This window comes from Rhinatrema bivittatum, chromosome 4, assembly GCF_901001135.1.
Source record: "Rhinatrema bivittatum chromosome 4, aRhiBiv1.1, whole genome shotgun sequence".
Taxonomy (NCBI): domain Eukaryota; kingdom Metazoa; phylum Chordata; class Amphibia; order Gymnophiona; family Rhinatrematidae; genus Rhinatrema; species Rhinatrema bivittatum.
In genome coordinates this window covers 7,283,136-7,299,812 of record NC_042618.1, presented here as the reverse complement: position 1 = coordinate 7,299,812, position 16,677 = coordinate 7,283,136, and the positions used below count along the sequence as shown (strand labels likewise).

General features: G+C 40.2%; 1 protein-coding gene across 2 annotated transcripts in view; it reads left to right on the top strand.

Annotated features, from left to right (window-relative positions):
• LOC115089621 (phospholipase B1, membrane-associated-like) overlaps positions 1-16,677 on the top strand; it is a 421,390-nt gene that overhangs the window by 40,875 nt on the left and 363,838 nt on the right. Inside the window, exon 2 of one of the 2 annotated variants that reach the window (XM_029597711.1) lies at positions 10,624-10,734. In XM_029597711.1, the coding sequence (XP_029453571.1) occupies positions 10,674-10,734 (61 nt within the window). In that variant the 5' untranslated portion in view covers positions 10,624-10,673. Of the gene's footprint in view, positions 1-10,613; positions 10,735-16,677 lie in introns of both variants that reach the window. The other variant, XM_029597710.1, reaches the window with a different exon arrangement.

Genomic DNA, 16,677 nt, shown 5'->3' with positions numbered 1-16,677 from the left:
TTTTCTGATCCTAGGCAGCACCAGGGCTTCCAGACTGGATTTGGAACTTATTATTATTATGTTCCTGAATTCACATCAATGTACCTCTCTGTCTGCCTCAGCTCCTCCAGGTCTGCCACTCTAACCTCCAGAGATTGGACTCTTTCTCTGAGAGCCAGGAGCTCTTTGCACTGGGTGCACACATACGATCTCTCACCAGTGGGCAAAATATCGTACATGTGACACTCGATGCAAATGACTGGAAAGCCCCCCTCTTGATGCTGGACTGCTGCTTTCATCTTGATTTGGTTGAGTTCCTAGTTAAGTTTAGGTTGCTAAGGGAGTTGGAATTAGAATACTTTTAATTTATAGGTGTATTCACAAATTAATATGCTAATGACCTTCATGTGGATGATTAAACTCACTCTCAAAAAGGGTTGGTGCAATAGTATGATTTAGAAAACAGCCTGTTATGAACGCGGACCTTCAGGTCCTGTTGATGCCTGTAGAGGCGCGGTCACCTGCTCCTGGGAGATAGTGAACCCTTGAATCATGGCGCTGCTCAGGGAGGAACCCCAAGACACAACGTGAGAGGTAAGCAAGCACAAGCACGGGTGGAGCAGGAGCAAGGCTGGATTGAAGACAAGGCAAGGAATGTCTGAAACTGGAGCAAGGCAGGCTCAGCCCTCCACTGGGCCCACACGCACCAATGAGACCCAGCAATGCAATGCTGGTCTCGAGAATAGCCCTCTGGCCACTCAATAGCCCTTCTGTACCCGCCACTTGAGAACGAGTGCGTGAGGCCAGACGGAGGCTTAGGGCAGGAATTAGATGAGACATTGAACTGGAACAGAAGACACAGGATACTTGGACTCAGATGAGGACTTGGAAGACTCAGGGTACTTGGAGGACTCAGACGAGGACTTGAAAGACTCAGGATACTAGGAAGACTCAGACGAGGTTATGTGGAAGTTGAAAGACTCAGACAAAGACTCAGGAACTTGGAATTCTCGGAGGACTCAGGCCAGGATTCAGGAGAAAGTACTGGGTGAGTGCTGCATCACAGCGCGCCCTACACAGCTGTCCATGGCTGATCGCAGACCATGCCAAAGGTGAAGCAGACTCCAGGCGAAGCAGTGGAACTTGAAGCCAGGACATGACAAAGATTCAGGAGAGGTCTGCACTGGGGCGCGCACTACACAGCCACTGGTGGCTGGTCGCGGACCATGCTGAAGTGGAGCAGGTTCTGGCAGAGTCATAGGCATGGATGGAAGCAGGCACAAGGAACTCCGAAGACCGGGATAGGATTCAAGACTCAGGATACAAGACTCAGGACTCAAGGACTCAGGATTCAGAAGCTTGGCATTAAAAACAGGGAGCCTACTGAAGGCTTGCACTGCAGACAATAGGGTAGGCCTTGTGCCACGAAGCGCCCTACACAGCTCCCCCGCCCCCCCCCCCCATTGGCTGATCATGGACCATGACGGTGGCACACCAGGAAAGGTGAATAGAAGAGAAACCAGGGAACTGGACGAAGAGTTGAAGACAAAGAGGACATCAGGACCAGGATCTCCAGGTGCTCAGTTGAATCGTTGGAAAGGTATCCCTTTCATAAATGACCAATTGCAGACACTAGATGCATGGCGGGTTCTTCACCCATTTGAGTGGAATTATATCCATCTTCCCAGGCCACACACAACTTTTTCTAGAATTATTTGTTGGTGCTTCATTCTTCTTTCTTCAGGGTGTCTGCCACGGGCATTGATGTAACTAAGATCTCGGATCATGCAGCTGTGTGGTTGACATTGCAATGCGGACAAATGCCAAACACTCAGAGAAGCTGGTGATTCCCAATTTATTTGGTGCATGACATTGCCTTTCAGGAATTTCTTTAAAGTAAGTGGGACTTATTTCTGTAATATAATCAGGAACATATTGCGAACCCCATTCTCTTTTGGGTAACTGCAAAGGCAGTGTTAAGAGGGGATATACTAGCATTGGCCAAAATACTGGCTGATAGTCTTACTTTACTCCTTCCCGATATTATTTCGGTCAGCCAGGTTGGATTTGTAAGGGGACAATATAGTACTACTAATTTATGGCTTATTTGGGCTACCATGGAAATGATCAGGAGGCATAATATTCCCTCTCTGCTGATTTGTTTTGATGTGGAAAAAGCATTTGATCGCGTGGAGTCGGAATATTTTTTTTCATCTTAACAGAAATGGGACTGACTGGTTCCTTTTTACAAAGTCTTAAGTTGTTATATGAGGAACCCAAGATAGTAGTAGTAGAAAATGGGACAAGGTCTGCAGAATTTACACTTCACCGTGGTACTAGACAGGATTGCCCTCTCTCCCTATTGTTATTTTTGCTTTCTCTGGAGCCTTTATTTTGAGTAATACAAGAAACTGAGGGGATTGATGTTATTCCTTTGGGTTCTGATGTTTTCATGATTGCTCCTTTTGCAGATGATTTATTGGTTTTCATTGCACATCCCAAATCCTCACTGGGCTATTTGAGAGATGTTATTGACCAATTTGGGAAATTTTCAGGCTTTAATTTGAATATCTCCAAGTCTGAGGTTTTGGGTTTTCCAAAAACGATACAAACCTGGTGGGGAGATTTTCCCTTTCCGTTTGCTTCTGACTCTTTTAAGTACTTGGGTATTTATTTGCCAAAGGAATTGAACTTTCTTTATAAAATCAATGTCTCTCCATTGCTAGAATATTCAAAGCTTAAATTCCAAAATGGAAAAATCTACCTCTTTCTTTGGTTGAATGTATATATTTATATAAAATGGTGATTTTTCCTAGGTGTCAATAGGTCCTTCAAATTCTCCCACTTCGACTATTGCAAAAAGATATTAAGAAATTAAATATTTTACTATTAAAGTTTATTATGGAGAGGAGATAAGCCCAGAATTTCCTTAAAATGGTTGAAGATGGAATGGGATGGGGGGATTGGCCCTTCTAAATGTTAAAATATATAATGAAGCCTTTCTGGCCAGAATCCTGAGGGCTTGGTTGTTTTTTACCTCTTGTTATGCCAATACTAGGATGCACTCAAACACAAAAAAACTGGAAAATATGTGACAAAATAGTATCAATAGCTCAAAAAAAGTCACATATATAGAATGCAATTCATTGAATAAGGTATACCCTCATAGGTGGGCCAATGTACACCACCGCTTAACAGCGTTTTAGCTTTTATACACTGATGTCAGTGTGGCTGCCCATTCAATTTTAATCACAGGGTAACCTTTTTTCAATTGTGTGACAAACACTGCCGCTTCTTTTTAGAGCAGAACTTTTCACTGCCGTCTCTCTTTTAAAGCAGAAATTTTTTTTAGTATATTTTTGTTAATTTTTTTCCAAAAACCCTTTAAGGTATCAATAAACTCCAACTTGAAATAGTATTCTTTTAAACACATGACTTATCTTTTTCCAAAAGAACGAAAGCTAGAGTCCAAAAGCTCATTGGCCCTGCTCTGCTGAAACTCCCGACACCGGTGGTGTTTCGAAGATTTTCTTCTTCAGGGGCTTACACAGGAGTTGGAGTTTATTGATACCTTAAAGGGTTTTTGGAAAAAAATTAACAAAATATACTAAAACATTTTTCTGCTTTAAAAGAGAGACGGCAGTGAAATATTCTGCTCTAAAAAGAAGCAGCAGTGTTTGTCACACAATTGAAAAAAGGTTACCCTGTGATTAAAATTGAATGGGCAGCCACACTGACATCAGTGTATAAAAGCTAAAACGCTGTTAAGCGGAGGTTTACATTGGCCCACCTATGAAGGTATACCTTATTCAATACCAGGATGCAGTCAGCCATAACATTCCTTCTCTCTTTATGTTATACTTTACATGCTGAAGGAAGCAAACTGGCTAAAGAAGTTAAGGGAAGTGTTACATAGTCTGTGGAAAAACATAGTCAAGACATTTGGAGGAAATCCTCCCCCTTTTTGTCCATACAGGGCAAATAAGATTTCCCGGCAGGAGACCGATCTAAGCCCTTTTTTAGTTGGGGCAAATTGGGGATTACACAGATACACCATCTGTTGGAACCAGAGGGTTGGATTATGATATTTCAACAATTAAAGGACCAGAATGCTTTCACTGAGATCAATTATTTTGCTTATTTGCATTTAAGACATTACATAGAAACTATAAAGAGGTCTAATTTTGATCCCAATCTTTTTTGTAAATTTGAACAATTGTTGTTGGTAGAGGAGATGTGTAGGGTCTCTATTTCAAAATTTCAAACAGCTTTTCAGAACATTGACAAATCTAATTTTTGTAACGATTTGGCAGGAACATGGAACAGGGAATTAAGATCCATCCTGTCGGCAAACACCTTATTGAAATGTTTTAAGAGGGTAAGAGGTCTCATAGGAAATGTTTACATGAGAGAAATGTTCTTTAAATTTCTGCAGAGGGCTTATATTACTCCTGTTAGGGCTTATAAGGATCACCTAATAGTCACTGACACTTGCCAAAAGTATATGTCAGCTGCTGAATCTCTTCTACATGTATTTTGGGATTGTCCTGTGATAAAATCTTTTTGGAATCAGGTGATTGTTTTTTTAAGTCAAGTTGTTGGTCATAAAGTGTCCTGTTAATTTTATTCTTTTTGATAATGCTTTATCACAATTACAGTTTTATGGCAAGGAACAAAGATTTTTGGTGAGAAAGGCCTTTTTACTGGGCAAAAAATTAAATTCTATTGGTTTGGTAGGGTTTGGAAAGACCTTCCTATAGGCACTGGTGAAACCAGCTTCACTTTTTGATGCAGATGGAGAACATGGCTAGTCATGCCACATTTGTGAAATGGAGGAATTTTTAGGACTTTGGCAAAAATATATTTAGGGTATCTCACCACAAGCAAGAAGCTGGGTATTGAATATCTGAGTTCCTTAGTTTGTTCAGTGTTGAGCCTTTACTGGTTGATGTACAAGCCATTTAAGGAGAAGGGGAGCTGGGAGGGGCGATCAGGAAGAGTTGACGGGGATCTCATTTCAGTCATGGGAACATAAGGATCCAATGTTCTCTATGACATTCTGACCAAATACTGAGCATCAACTAAGACCTTGTGAGTTGATATTGTAGGGAGGGGGAGATGAGAGGGTTGGGGAGATTGAGGGACAGAATTATAAAAGACAGACAAGGTGATCTACTTGTTTCCATGATTATGCAAATCTGGCAAGTGTATTACATTCTACTGAAATTATCTTGTTTTATGCTTTATTCTTATTCAATAAAGATGTTGAAAGATAAAACTGTAAAGATTTGTTTTGGGAACTGAAGAGGAACCAGAGGCTCATGCCTCCATCCTACTCTGCATATTGAAAACTAGATTTACTAGTTGGTGAAGCAGAATAGAAACATTTAACTTGGATTCAACATGTTTTTTTTTTCCAAAGGAAAGACTTGCCTTACCAATTTACTAGATTTTGTTGAAGGTGTGAATAAACATGTGGCTAAAGGTGGGGCAATTGATATGGTGGTAGATTTTTAAAAAAACGCATGTCCATGTCCCGGCGCACACATATGGAAACAGCTATTTTATAACATACACGTATTGGTGCCCTTCATGTTATAAAATCCGTTTCCTGCACGCATATGCATGCCAGATTTTAATATCCGTGTGTGCATGTGTGGGCGGGTGGGCTCTTCTGCACACGGGGGAGGGGGGAGATTTTTTAAATTGCACATGGCAACATGATTTGCCTTTTCCCCAGTTCCCTACATCCCTACCTGGCCTTCCTAACTTTTACCCTTTCCACCCCGACCCTTAAACCCTCCCTAACTTTTCTAACTTTTTTTGCTTTTTTACTTACAAGCTCTAAGGAGCAGACATTTATTTATTTATTTATTTATTTATTTATTTATTTATTTATTGTTTTTGTTATACCGAGTTTCATGATAGGCATCACATCAACCCGGTTTACAAATAACAAGGAGTGTAAAGCATAACGTAACGTAAAAAACAATATTTTCAATAAGAACCTTGAACTTTAAATACAGTGAATCAGAAAAAGGGAGAGGGAAAGTTACAAAAAACAAGGAAAATAAACTTGGCCTTCCCTAATGGCCACTGTCCCGGCTGGCCCCCGCCCCACCCAGACAATGCCCCCCCGGCTCGCTCCTATTCCCCCGGCCGGCACTTCTGCGCATACAATTTTCAAAGTCTTTTATGAGAGACATGTCAGTATATTAGGAGGTCAGGATCAGAAGCAGTGTTCTATTGTGGATTGGTAACTGGATAAAAGACAAGAAACAAGGACTAAATGGCCATTTTTCTGAATGGAGAAAGGTTATTATTTATTTATGTGCTTTTATATATTGTTGTTTGGAGCTGTCTTCACAACGGTTTACAGTAGGAACAACAGTACATATAACATTATGTATAAATATATTAGAATGCCCCAGAGGTCTGTACTGGGACCTTTGCTATTTAACATATTCATAATGATCTGGAGAAAGGAACAACAAGTGAGGTGACCAAATTTGCAGATGATACAAAATTGTTTCATGCTGTTAAACAGCAGCAGGTTGTAAAGAACTGCAGAATGACCTAATGAGATTAGACAACTAGGCTTCTAAATGGCAGATGCAATTCAATGTGGAAAAGTGCAACTAATGCATGTAGGGGTGATGAGTCAGAAGAACTGAATGAAATCACTGTGAACCTGGAAGATGTAGTAGGCCAGATTGACAAACTAAAGAGTAGCAAATCACCTGGACCGGATAGTATGCATCCTAGGGTTCTGAAGGAACTAAAAAATGAAATTTCTGATCTATTAGTTAAAATTTGTAACCTATCATTAAAATCATCCATTGTAGCTGGAGACTGGAGGGTGGCCAATGTAACCCCAATATTTAAAAAAGGCTCCAGGGGCGATCCGGGTAATTAAAGACCAGTGAGCCTGACTTCAGTGCCAGGAAAAATAGTGGAAACTATTCTCAAGATCAAAATCGTAGAGCATATAGAAAGACATGGTTTAATGGAACACAGTCAAAATGGATTTACCCAAGGGAAGTCTTGCCTAACAAATCTGCTTCATTTTTTTGAAGGGGTTAATAAACATGTAGATAAAGGTGAATCGGTAGATGTAGTGTTTATGGATTTTCAGAAGGCGTTTGACAAAGTCCCTCATGAGAGGCTTCTAAGAAAACTAAAAAGTCATGGAATAGGAGGCGATGTCCTTTTGTGCATTACAAACTGGTTAAAAGACAGGAAACAGAGAGTAGGATTAAATTGTCAATTTTCTCATTGGAAAAGGGTAAACAGTGGAGTGCCTCAGGGATCTGTACTTGGACCGGTATTTTTCAATATATATATAAATGATCTGGAAAGTAATACGACGAGTGAGGTTATCATATTTTCGGATGATACAAAATTATTCAGAATAGTTAAATCACAAGCCGATTATGATACATTACAGGAGGACCTTGCAAGACTGGAAGATTGGGCATCCAAATGGCAGATGAAATTTAATGTGGACAAGTGCAAGGTGTTGCATTTAGGGAAAAATAGCCCTTGCTGTAGTTACACGATGTTAGGTTCCATATTAGGAGCTACCACCCAGGGAAAAGATCTAGGTGGTATAGTGGATAATACTTTAAAATCGTCGGCTCAGTGTGCTGCAGCAGTCAAAAAAAGCAAACAGAATGTTAGAAATTATTAGGAAGGGAATGGTTAATAAAACGGAAAATGTCCTAATGCCTCTATATCCCTCAATGGTGAGACTGCACCTTGAATACTGTGTACAATTCTGGTGGCCGCATCTCAAAAAAGATATAATTGCGATAGAGAAGGTACAGAGAAGGACAACCAAAATGATAAAGGGGATGGAAAAGCTCCCCTGTGAGGAAAGGCTGAAGAGGTTAGGGCTGTTCAGCTTGGAGAAGAGACGGCTGAGGGGGGATATGATAGAGGTCTTTAAGATTATGAGGAGCCTTGAACGAGTAGATGTGAATCGGTTATTTACACTTTCAAATAATAGAAGGACTAGGGGGCATTCAATGAAGTTAGCAAGTAGCACATTTAAGACTAATCAGAGAAAATTCTTTTTCACTCAATGCACAATAAAGCTCTGGCATTTGTTGCCAGAGGATGTGGTTAGTGCAGTTAGTGTAGCTGGGTTCAAAAAAGGTTTGGATAAGTTCTTGGAGGAGAAGTCTATTAACGGCTATTAATCTAGTTTACTTAGGGAATAGTCACTGCTATTAATTGCATCAGTAGCAGGGATCTTCTTGGTGTTTGGGTAATTGCCAGGTTCTTGTGGTCTGGTTTGGCCTCTGTTGGAAACAGGATGCTGGGCTTGATGGAACCTTGGTCTGACCCAGCATGGCAATTTCTTATGTTCTTAACTACAGGTACATGATGCTGGGTTCCATGTTAAGAGTCACCACCTAGGAAAAGGATCTTGGAATCCTTGTTGGCAACACCTTGAAATATTTGGCACAGTGTGTGGTATCAGTCAAAAAGGCAACTTGAATGTTAGGCATTACTTGGGAAGGAATAGAAAACAAAACTGAGAATATCATAATACCTCTGTATAGTTCTATGGTGTGACTGCACTGTGAGTTTTGTGTGCAGTTCTGGTCACCCATCTCAAAAAAAAACATAGCAGACACAGAAAAGAATCAGAGAAGGGCAACAAGAAGTGTCTCATAGCACTCTATTAAAATCTATGGAAAGTATGAAAAGCTATGGAGTATGGAGAAAGGCTAAACAGATTGGGGATCTTTAACTTGGAATAGAGATGACTGAGAGGCAACATGACTGAGATTTATAAAATCATGAGTGGGATGCAACGGGTAAATAGGGAATGGCTATTTACTTTTGCAAATAACACTAGAATTATGGGACATTCCATGAAATTAGCAAGCGGCAGATTTAAAACAAATCATAGGAAGTATTTTTTCACTCAGCGTACAATCAAGCTGTGGAATCTGTTGTCTGAGAATGTGGTCAAGGCAGCTAACATAGTGGGGTTCAAAAGAGGATTGGATAAGTTTCTGAAGAAAAAATCCATAGGCATTTATTAGCCTGGTAGATTTGGAAAAGCCAGCGCTAATCTTTGGGAGTGAGATACAAGAAATAGATCAACTGCTGGGGATCTGCCGGGTAGTTGCAAGCTAGATTGGCCTCTGTTGGAGACAAGATATTGTACTCTATGGAATTTGTTCTGACCCAACACGGCACTTCTTATGTTCCAATGAGAATAAATGTATTAGTCTCAAATAGGAGCTCTGTGTCTGTACAAGATTTCAGAATCAAAAAGTATCTATCCTTGAGTGGGAGAGGGAAAATGTAATGGAGACATTCAGAGATCGAGATGCAAGCATTATTTAGTGGAAAAGAAACTCTTAAACAGGTAGTAATGGGATGAGGGTGAAAATGGGTAGACTCAGCAGTTACCTAAGGAAATGTTCCTTCTCAGAAAAGGGTGACGAATGCGAAGAACTGTCTCACAGTGGAGGTGACAGAGGCAAAAAACATATCAGAATTCAAGAAAGTGTAGGTTAAGCATAAAGGAACCACTAGTTGTGGAAATGCAAGGGCAATACTGCCAGAAATCAAGCAATACAAAGAGACCAAGAGTGGTGCAGGGGTCAATAATGAAGATTATATTATATTGCAAATGCCAAAGGTAAATGCATGAAAAGGGCAGGAAATACTTCAAATATCCAAAATGATTTACTTGTAATGTCCTTGAAACACTGTTTTCAGATTTTATAAAAACAGCTGAGTCCCTCGACACGTACGTGTTTTGCAGACTTGCTACATCAGCAGGAATACTGCTTATGTCAGTGATACAACATATAAGAAAGTCTGTATACAGTGTCAAAGGATTTACAGTAATGGCAAAGTTCACTGGAAAAGGTTTTTATCTGTGAAGGTACATAACCGAGTTCCATGTAATAGCACCATACAACCACAAGACAGCAGTTCAATGCACTAATAGACCAGGGATTCTCAATTCCAGGCCTTGAGCGCTTCCAACCAGGCCTGGTTTTCAGGATCTCCACAAAGAATATTCATTAGATATATTTGCAGCATATGCTTTTCCAAGAGCTGGGTTCATTTTCATATTTTGGTGTCTCTGAACACAGCAGATCTGTTGGTGGCCCTTTCCAATATTGGAGTTGAGACCTGCTGGTATGGACAATCCTTTGACAGCAGAGACAGCCACGTTTATAACAATATGACAATATTGTGTAAATTCACTGCACTAATATCACTGTATACTGACAGATACTTTATAGTATACACTAGCTGATTTGTGGTCATTTATACTGAAATGTGTCTTCAGAACAGAGCATTTGTGATTCTCCAGTTTTGTTTGAATGCCTTTATACATCTTACTGAATCTCAAAATGTAAGTTCAAGGCAGAAGGCTGGAGGGCTGTCCTTAAAGAGACATTACCAATGAATTCCACATGCAGGCCGAGGAACAATTATTGTACAGAAGATGAACTTTCTCTTGGGTCAGAGAGAGCCTGATGGATGGTTCAGTTTGTTGAAATATTTACAGCCCATCTTTGAGATTATTGTATGGAGTCATGTAGCCAATGACTAGGACAAGTTCTCGTTACACCTTCACATATTAATTGCTCATTCAGATCACATCAGTTTCAGAAAACAGATTTTGGGATCCAGGACTTCTCTGACCACTACGTGCCATGCAACTCATGGTTGTACTGCAGTCGTTCACCTGTGTCCTGCTGATGAGACACACATATGGTAGGTACCAAACTTATTATTAATCATCTCATACACCATGTTGGAGGCTTTAGCCAATGGGAAATCTATACCATCTTACATGTATGATCCTCTTATTACTGGAAAAATATTTTATGTACCAAACAATAACAAAATGATTTAAAAATTGTCAAACTGTGTTTTTGTGTGTTCCTCCAGTTGTACGCATGGACAAAATGTTACTGAATTATAGAGCACCTAATTTTGCCTCATGGCTCCCAGATCAAAAGAGCACACTTGGAATAAGTGTCTCATAGCACTCTATTAAAATATATTAAAATGTATGGAAAGTATGAAATATTTTTTATCCTTGTTAGTTTTAATTATAGGTGTTTGTTTCTGCTGTTTTGAAATATTTGTTATGGTATTTGGAAAATTTTTATTATGATTTTTTAAATTACTGGATGTTTCTCTATTCGGCAACTGTTTTGAAATATTTATTCTTTTTGTAGCGGGTTTCCTGTTTGGGTTGTTAACTTCATCCAGAGAGTTATGTTTGCCAGGGTTCATCCAGTGGGTGGGGGGAAGGGGATGAAGATACAATTCTAGGGCTCTAGGTGTAGTCGGGGCAGACTCCACTTCTCTAAGCTATAGATCTCTGAGTTGCAGGGGAGACCATAAAAACCACCATAAAAATAAACGCCAACATCCAGTAGCCTCTCCTCTCACAATACATTCACTACTGGTAGCCAGAAAGAAAAATAAAACAGCAAGAGTCCAATTGGTGTTCAACAAAAAATGTACTGTAGTTGAAAAAAACATGATCAAAACATAAATAGTGCAGATAAGAACAGCAAAAAATCGTTATTAAGAAACTGAGTCTCTTTATCCATTTAGTTCCTCCTGGATGGTCTCCTGCTTGCTGCACCATCATCACTGCTTAACTCTTCATATTGGAGGAAAGTAGCTAGGCTGCAACTCCTGCATAAAGTGGGCAGAAGATAGAAAAATTCCCATATTCAAAAATGGACTCGAGCCTCCACACTGGTCTAAATCCTAACAATGTCCAAAACTCTCAAAGTCTCTCAAATTCTCTTCACCCTTGCCTGTTGCTTGCAGCTTGGGCAAAAAGCATTGACACATCCCTTCTGGATGCAAGGGGGGAGCCTTTCCTTCCAGACCAGTCAAAATCGAGAAAACTCTGCAGCAATCCACAGCACAAATCCTTCTCCTCCTTCCAATCAAAAACCTCAAGGGATGAGACTGTGAACAATGAAGAACCAAGAACTTCTTTGCAAGTCATTTCCTTTTTAGATATAATGATACTAATGAAACAGGAGAGTTAGGGCATCTCAACAGAGAGGTTCCAGTAAAAGCAAAACCAGTCCATGTGCCTATAAGTAAAGAATCACCTGAGTTAAAGATTCCAAATTATCCATATTAACTGAAAAGCAGGTTGTTAATACAAACAAAAAACAGACTATGAATTGTCTGTATGCCAATGTCAGATGTCTAAGAAGTAAGATAGAGTTAGAGTGTATAGCAGTGAATGTTGAGATAGATATAATTGGCATCTTAGAGACCTGGTGGAAGGAGGATAACCAATGGGACAGTGCTATATCAGGGTACAAATTAGATTGCAATAATAGGAAGGATCAACTTGGTGAGAGGATAACACTTTATGTCCGGGAGAGCATACAGTCCAACATGATAAAAATCCTGCAAGAGACTAACAATCAAATTTTAAATCCCCTGCGCAAAAAAGGGGGTTATGCACATGGCTGGGTCTTGTGCGCACCATGCGCATCTTCAAAGGGGCCTGGCCACGTGCATAACCCCCATTACGCGCTGAAGTGCCGGGCTCAGTTAAAAGGGCGGTCTGGGGTGCAGGGAGGGGTGAGGCTGGAGGCGGCCAGTACGGAAGGCGTGCGCAAATTGCTACTGCACTGTTGGAGCAGTAAGCAACAAAATAAAAAAAATCAAAAGGTAGAAGGGTTTAGAAGGTGGGGAGGAGAGGGGAGGAGAGGGGAAGGGTAGGGAAGGTGAGGTAGAGGGATAGGGACGTTCCCTTCCAGTTCGCTCCTTAATTGGAGTGGACTTGGAGGGAAGAGGGGAAGGCCGGGATGCGGTGCCGTGTGGGAATTGCATAACTGCTTCCCCCCTTGTGCGCGCTGCATGCACATGCGTGCATTGCTTGTATTTTAATACACGCATGCAGTCACGCACGCATGTTATAAAATACGCGCGCTTCATTTAAAATCTATCCCTAAATGCATAGTAGAATCTTTATGGATTAGATTATTGTAATTCCCTATATAGTGGCCTTCTAGATTCAACACTTTGTCCACTTCAACTTCACAAGACTAGAAATGACAAGAAAACGTGCTTTCTCAGTGGCAGGTCCTCTACTTTGAAATTCCTTCCCAACCTCTTTTAGAACTATATCAAGGAGACAGAGACAGGATGGAGGTGGTCCAGAGAACGGTGACCAAAATGGTGGCTGGTCTCCATCGAATGACTTATGAGGAGAGGTTGAAGAACTTGAATATGTATACCCTGAAGGAGAGGAGGAGCAGGGGGTGATATGAAACAGACCTTCAGATACTTAAAAGGTTTTAATGATCCATGGTCGTCAACAAACTTTTCCATTGGAAACGATTTAGTAGAACTAGGGGTCACGATTTGAAACTCTAGGGAGGAAGACTTAGAACCAATGACAGGAATTATTTCTTCACTGAGAGGGTGATGGATGCCTGGAATGTCCTTCCGGAGGAAGTGGTGAAGAATAAAACCGTAAAGGATTTCAAAGGGGCATGGGATAAACACTGTGGATCCCTAAAAGGCAAGAGGATGGGAATAAATAAAAAAAGCTTAACTGGCACGGAGAGGCAGTGACTACCCTTAAGAGAAACATGGGAGTAACCTGCACGGAGCAGTTACCCTTAAGAGAAACATAAGAACTTGCCATGCTGGGTCAGACCAAGGGTCCATCAAGCCCAGCATCCTGTGTCCAATAGAGGGCAAACCAGGCCACAAGAACCTAGCAAGTACCCAAACACTAAGAAGATCCCATGCTACTGAAGCAATTAATAGCAGTGGCTATTCCCTAAGTAAACTTGATTAATAGCAGTTAATGGACTTCTCCTCCTAGAACTTATCCAAACCTTTTTTGAACCTAGCTACACTAACTGCACTAACCACATCCTCTGGCAACAAATTCCAGAGCTTTATTGTGCGTTGAGTGAAAAATAATTTTCTCCGATTAGTCTTAAATGTATTACTTGCTAACTTCATAGAATGCCCCCTAGTCCTTCACATCTACTCATTCAAGGCCTCTCATGATCTTAAAGACCTCTATCATATCCCCTCCTCAGCCGTCTCATCTCCAAGCTGAACAGCCCTAACCTCATTGTATTTCTTTCCAGATCATTTATAAATATATTGAAAAGTAAGGGTCCCAATACAGATCCCTGAGGCACTCCACTGCCCACTCCCTTCCACTGAGAAAATTGTCCATTTAATCCTACTCTCTGTTTCCTGTCTTTTAGCCAGTTTGCAATCCACGAAAGGACATCGCCACCTATCCCATGACTTTTTACTTTTCCTAGAAGCCTCTCATGAGGAACTTTGTCAAACGCCTTCTGAAAATCCAAGTATACAACATCTACCGGTTCACCTTTATCCACAAGTTTATTAACTCCTTCAAAAAAGTGAAGCAGATTTGTGAGGCAAGACTTGCCTTGGAAAAAGCCATGCTGACTTTGTTCCATTAAACCATGTCTTTTTTTTTTTTAATTGATTTTCTCTAACAATTTACAAAGCAAAGTACTTTGTTTAGGAATAAAGAAACATTTTTAAATAAGAAAATAATACATAGCCATACATAATCATTCTTTATAACCTAGACCACTATGGAGCTGAGATTCGGTAATAGGAGGACACAAAGAATTAAGAGCATATAAGAAAAAGGAAAATAAACTTCTTAGAAGTATAACATGCTGTCTACCCTTTTTTTTTCCCTAAGATATGGGACTTACTAATGGAGAGGAGGTCTGGAGTGCCCTTTTCCGGGAATCTATAAACATCTTTAAATTTTGAGGGAGGAAATACACAAACACTTCATTCGGTTACTACCCCAAACCAAATAAGCCTGATACTTCACTTTCAATGCATATAAAGCATAGCTCTCTGCTTCAGCGGCAGGGGAGAACGTCTGACACTTCACGCATATCCAGCATAGCTCTCTGCTTCAAGGCAGGGGGGGATGAAGAAACGTGGATCTATATTCAGGCAACAACCAACAAGGACTGAATTACATAGTCTGGATAAACAGATAAGCATGGGTGTAGCTTGCTTATTACGGTGGTTAATACCCCTAACTAATTAAGCTATTTCACTTAGATGCAGTTCCAACACTGCTCTCTACATTAATGGTGGGTGTGGAAGTGAAATAGAATTAAAAAGGTTACTAAGAACCAAGAGAAACAGATAAGTATGTGAGAGGAAAAAAAAAGTGAGAAAGCTTGCTGGGCAGACTGGATGGGCCGTTTGGTCTTCTTCTGCCGTCATTTCTATGTTTCTATTTAGTTTCAATATACATTTGCAAGGAAACTTCAGTTGGAAGGTCGCTCCTAATGAAGGGCTTCTGGACGTAAGGCCAAGAACCCTTTCCTCCTCTCCTGAGTAGGCTTAGCCAGATCTGGAAAGATTTGTATAAAATTCCCATGAAAATTTATCCTTAAATTTTGGAAGTAATTATGCATAATTAAACTGAGGTCTTGCTCATATACACAAGATATCAATAGGGTAGCTCTTTCTATTATTTCTATCGTGGAGGACTCTAGAAATTCTGTTAAATTTTCCAGGTTTAATTGGGGCTGTTGTTGTTCAGCTCTTCCTCCTAGTCTTCGAAATGGCAAAAAAAATACACCCTATTAAAGGATGGATGATTATCTGGTGTAATTTTCAATATCTCTGTCAAGTATCTCCTAAGTGTAATTCTGGGCTGTTCACCTATTATTTTGGGAAAATTCAATAACCTGAGATTTAAACGTCTCAGGCAATTTTCCATATATTCCATCTTCCTATTCAGAGACATTTGATCTGTATAATGGTAGTCTGGACTTCTAGCCCTTTTTTTTGTTTCAGCTTCCAGCGTTTGTATCCGAAGTTTGTAATCTTCAAACTGAGTATTACTTTCCAAGGAAAAAGTACAATTTTAATGCACTTGCTTCTATTTGCTGGGAACATTTCTGGACTTCAGACCAAACCATGTCTTTTTATGTTCTGTGATTTTGATGTTTAGAACACTTTCCACTATTTTTCCTGGCACTGAAGTCAGGCTAACTGGTCTGTAGTTTCCCGGATCACCCCTGGAGCACTTTTTAAATATTGGGGTTACATTAGCTATCCTCCAGTATTCAGGTACAATGGATGATTTTAAGATAGGTTACAAATTTTTATTAATAGGTCTGAATTTCATTTTTTAGGTTCCTTCAGAACTCTGGGGTGTGTACCCTCGGTCCAGGTGATTTACTACTCTTCAGTTTTGTCAATCAGGTCTACCACATCTTCTAGGTTCACCGTGATTGTGATTCAGTCCATCGGAATCATTACCCATGAAAACCTTCTCCAGTACGGGTACCTCCCCAACATCCTCTTCAGTAAACACCGAAGCCAAAGAAATCATTTAATTCTTTCCGCGATGGCCTTATCTTCTCTAAGTGCCCCTTTAACTCCTCGATCATCTAACGGTCCACTGACTCCCTCACAGGCTTTCTGCTTTGGCTATATTTAAAAAAGTTTTTACTGTGAGTTTTTGCCTCTACGGTCAACTTCTTTTCAAATTCTCTCTTAGACTGTCTTATCAATGTCTTACATTTAACTTGCCAACGTTTATACATTATCCTATTTTCTACTGTTGGATCCTTCTTCCAATTTTTGAATGAAGATCTTTTAGCTAAAATAGCCTCTTTCACCTCCCCT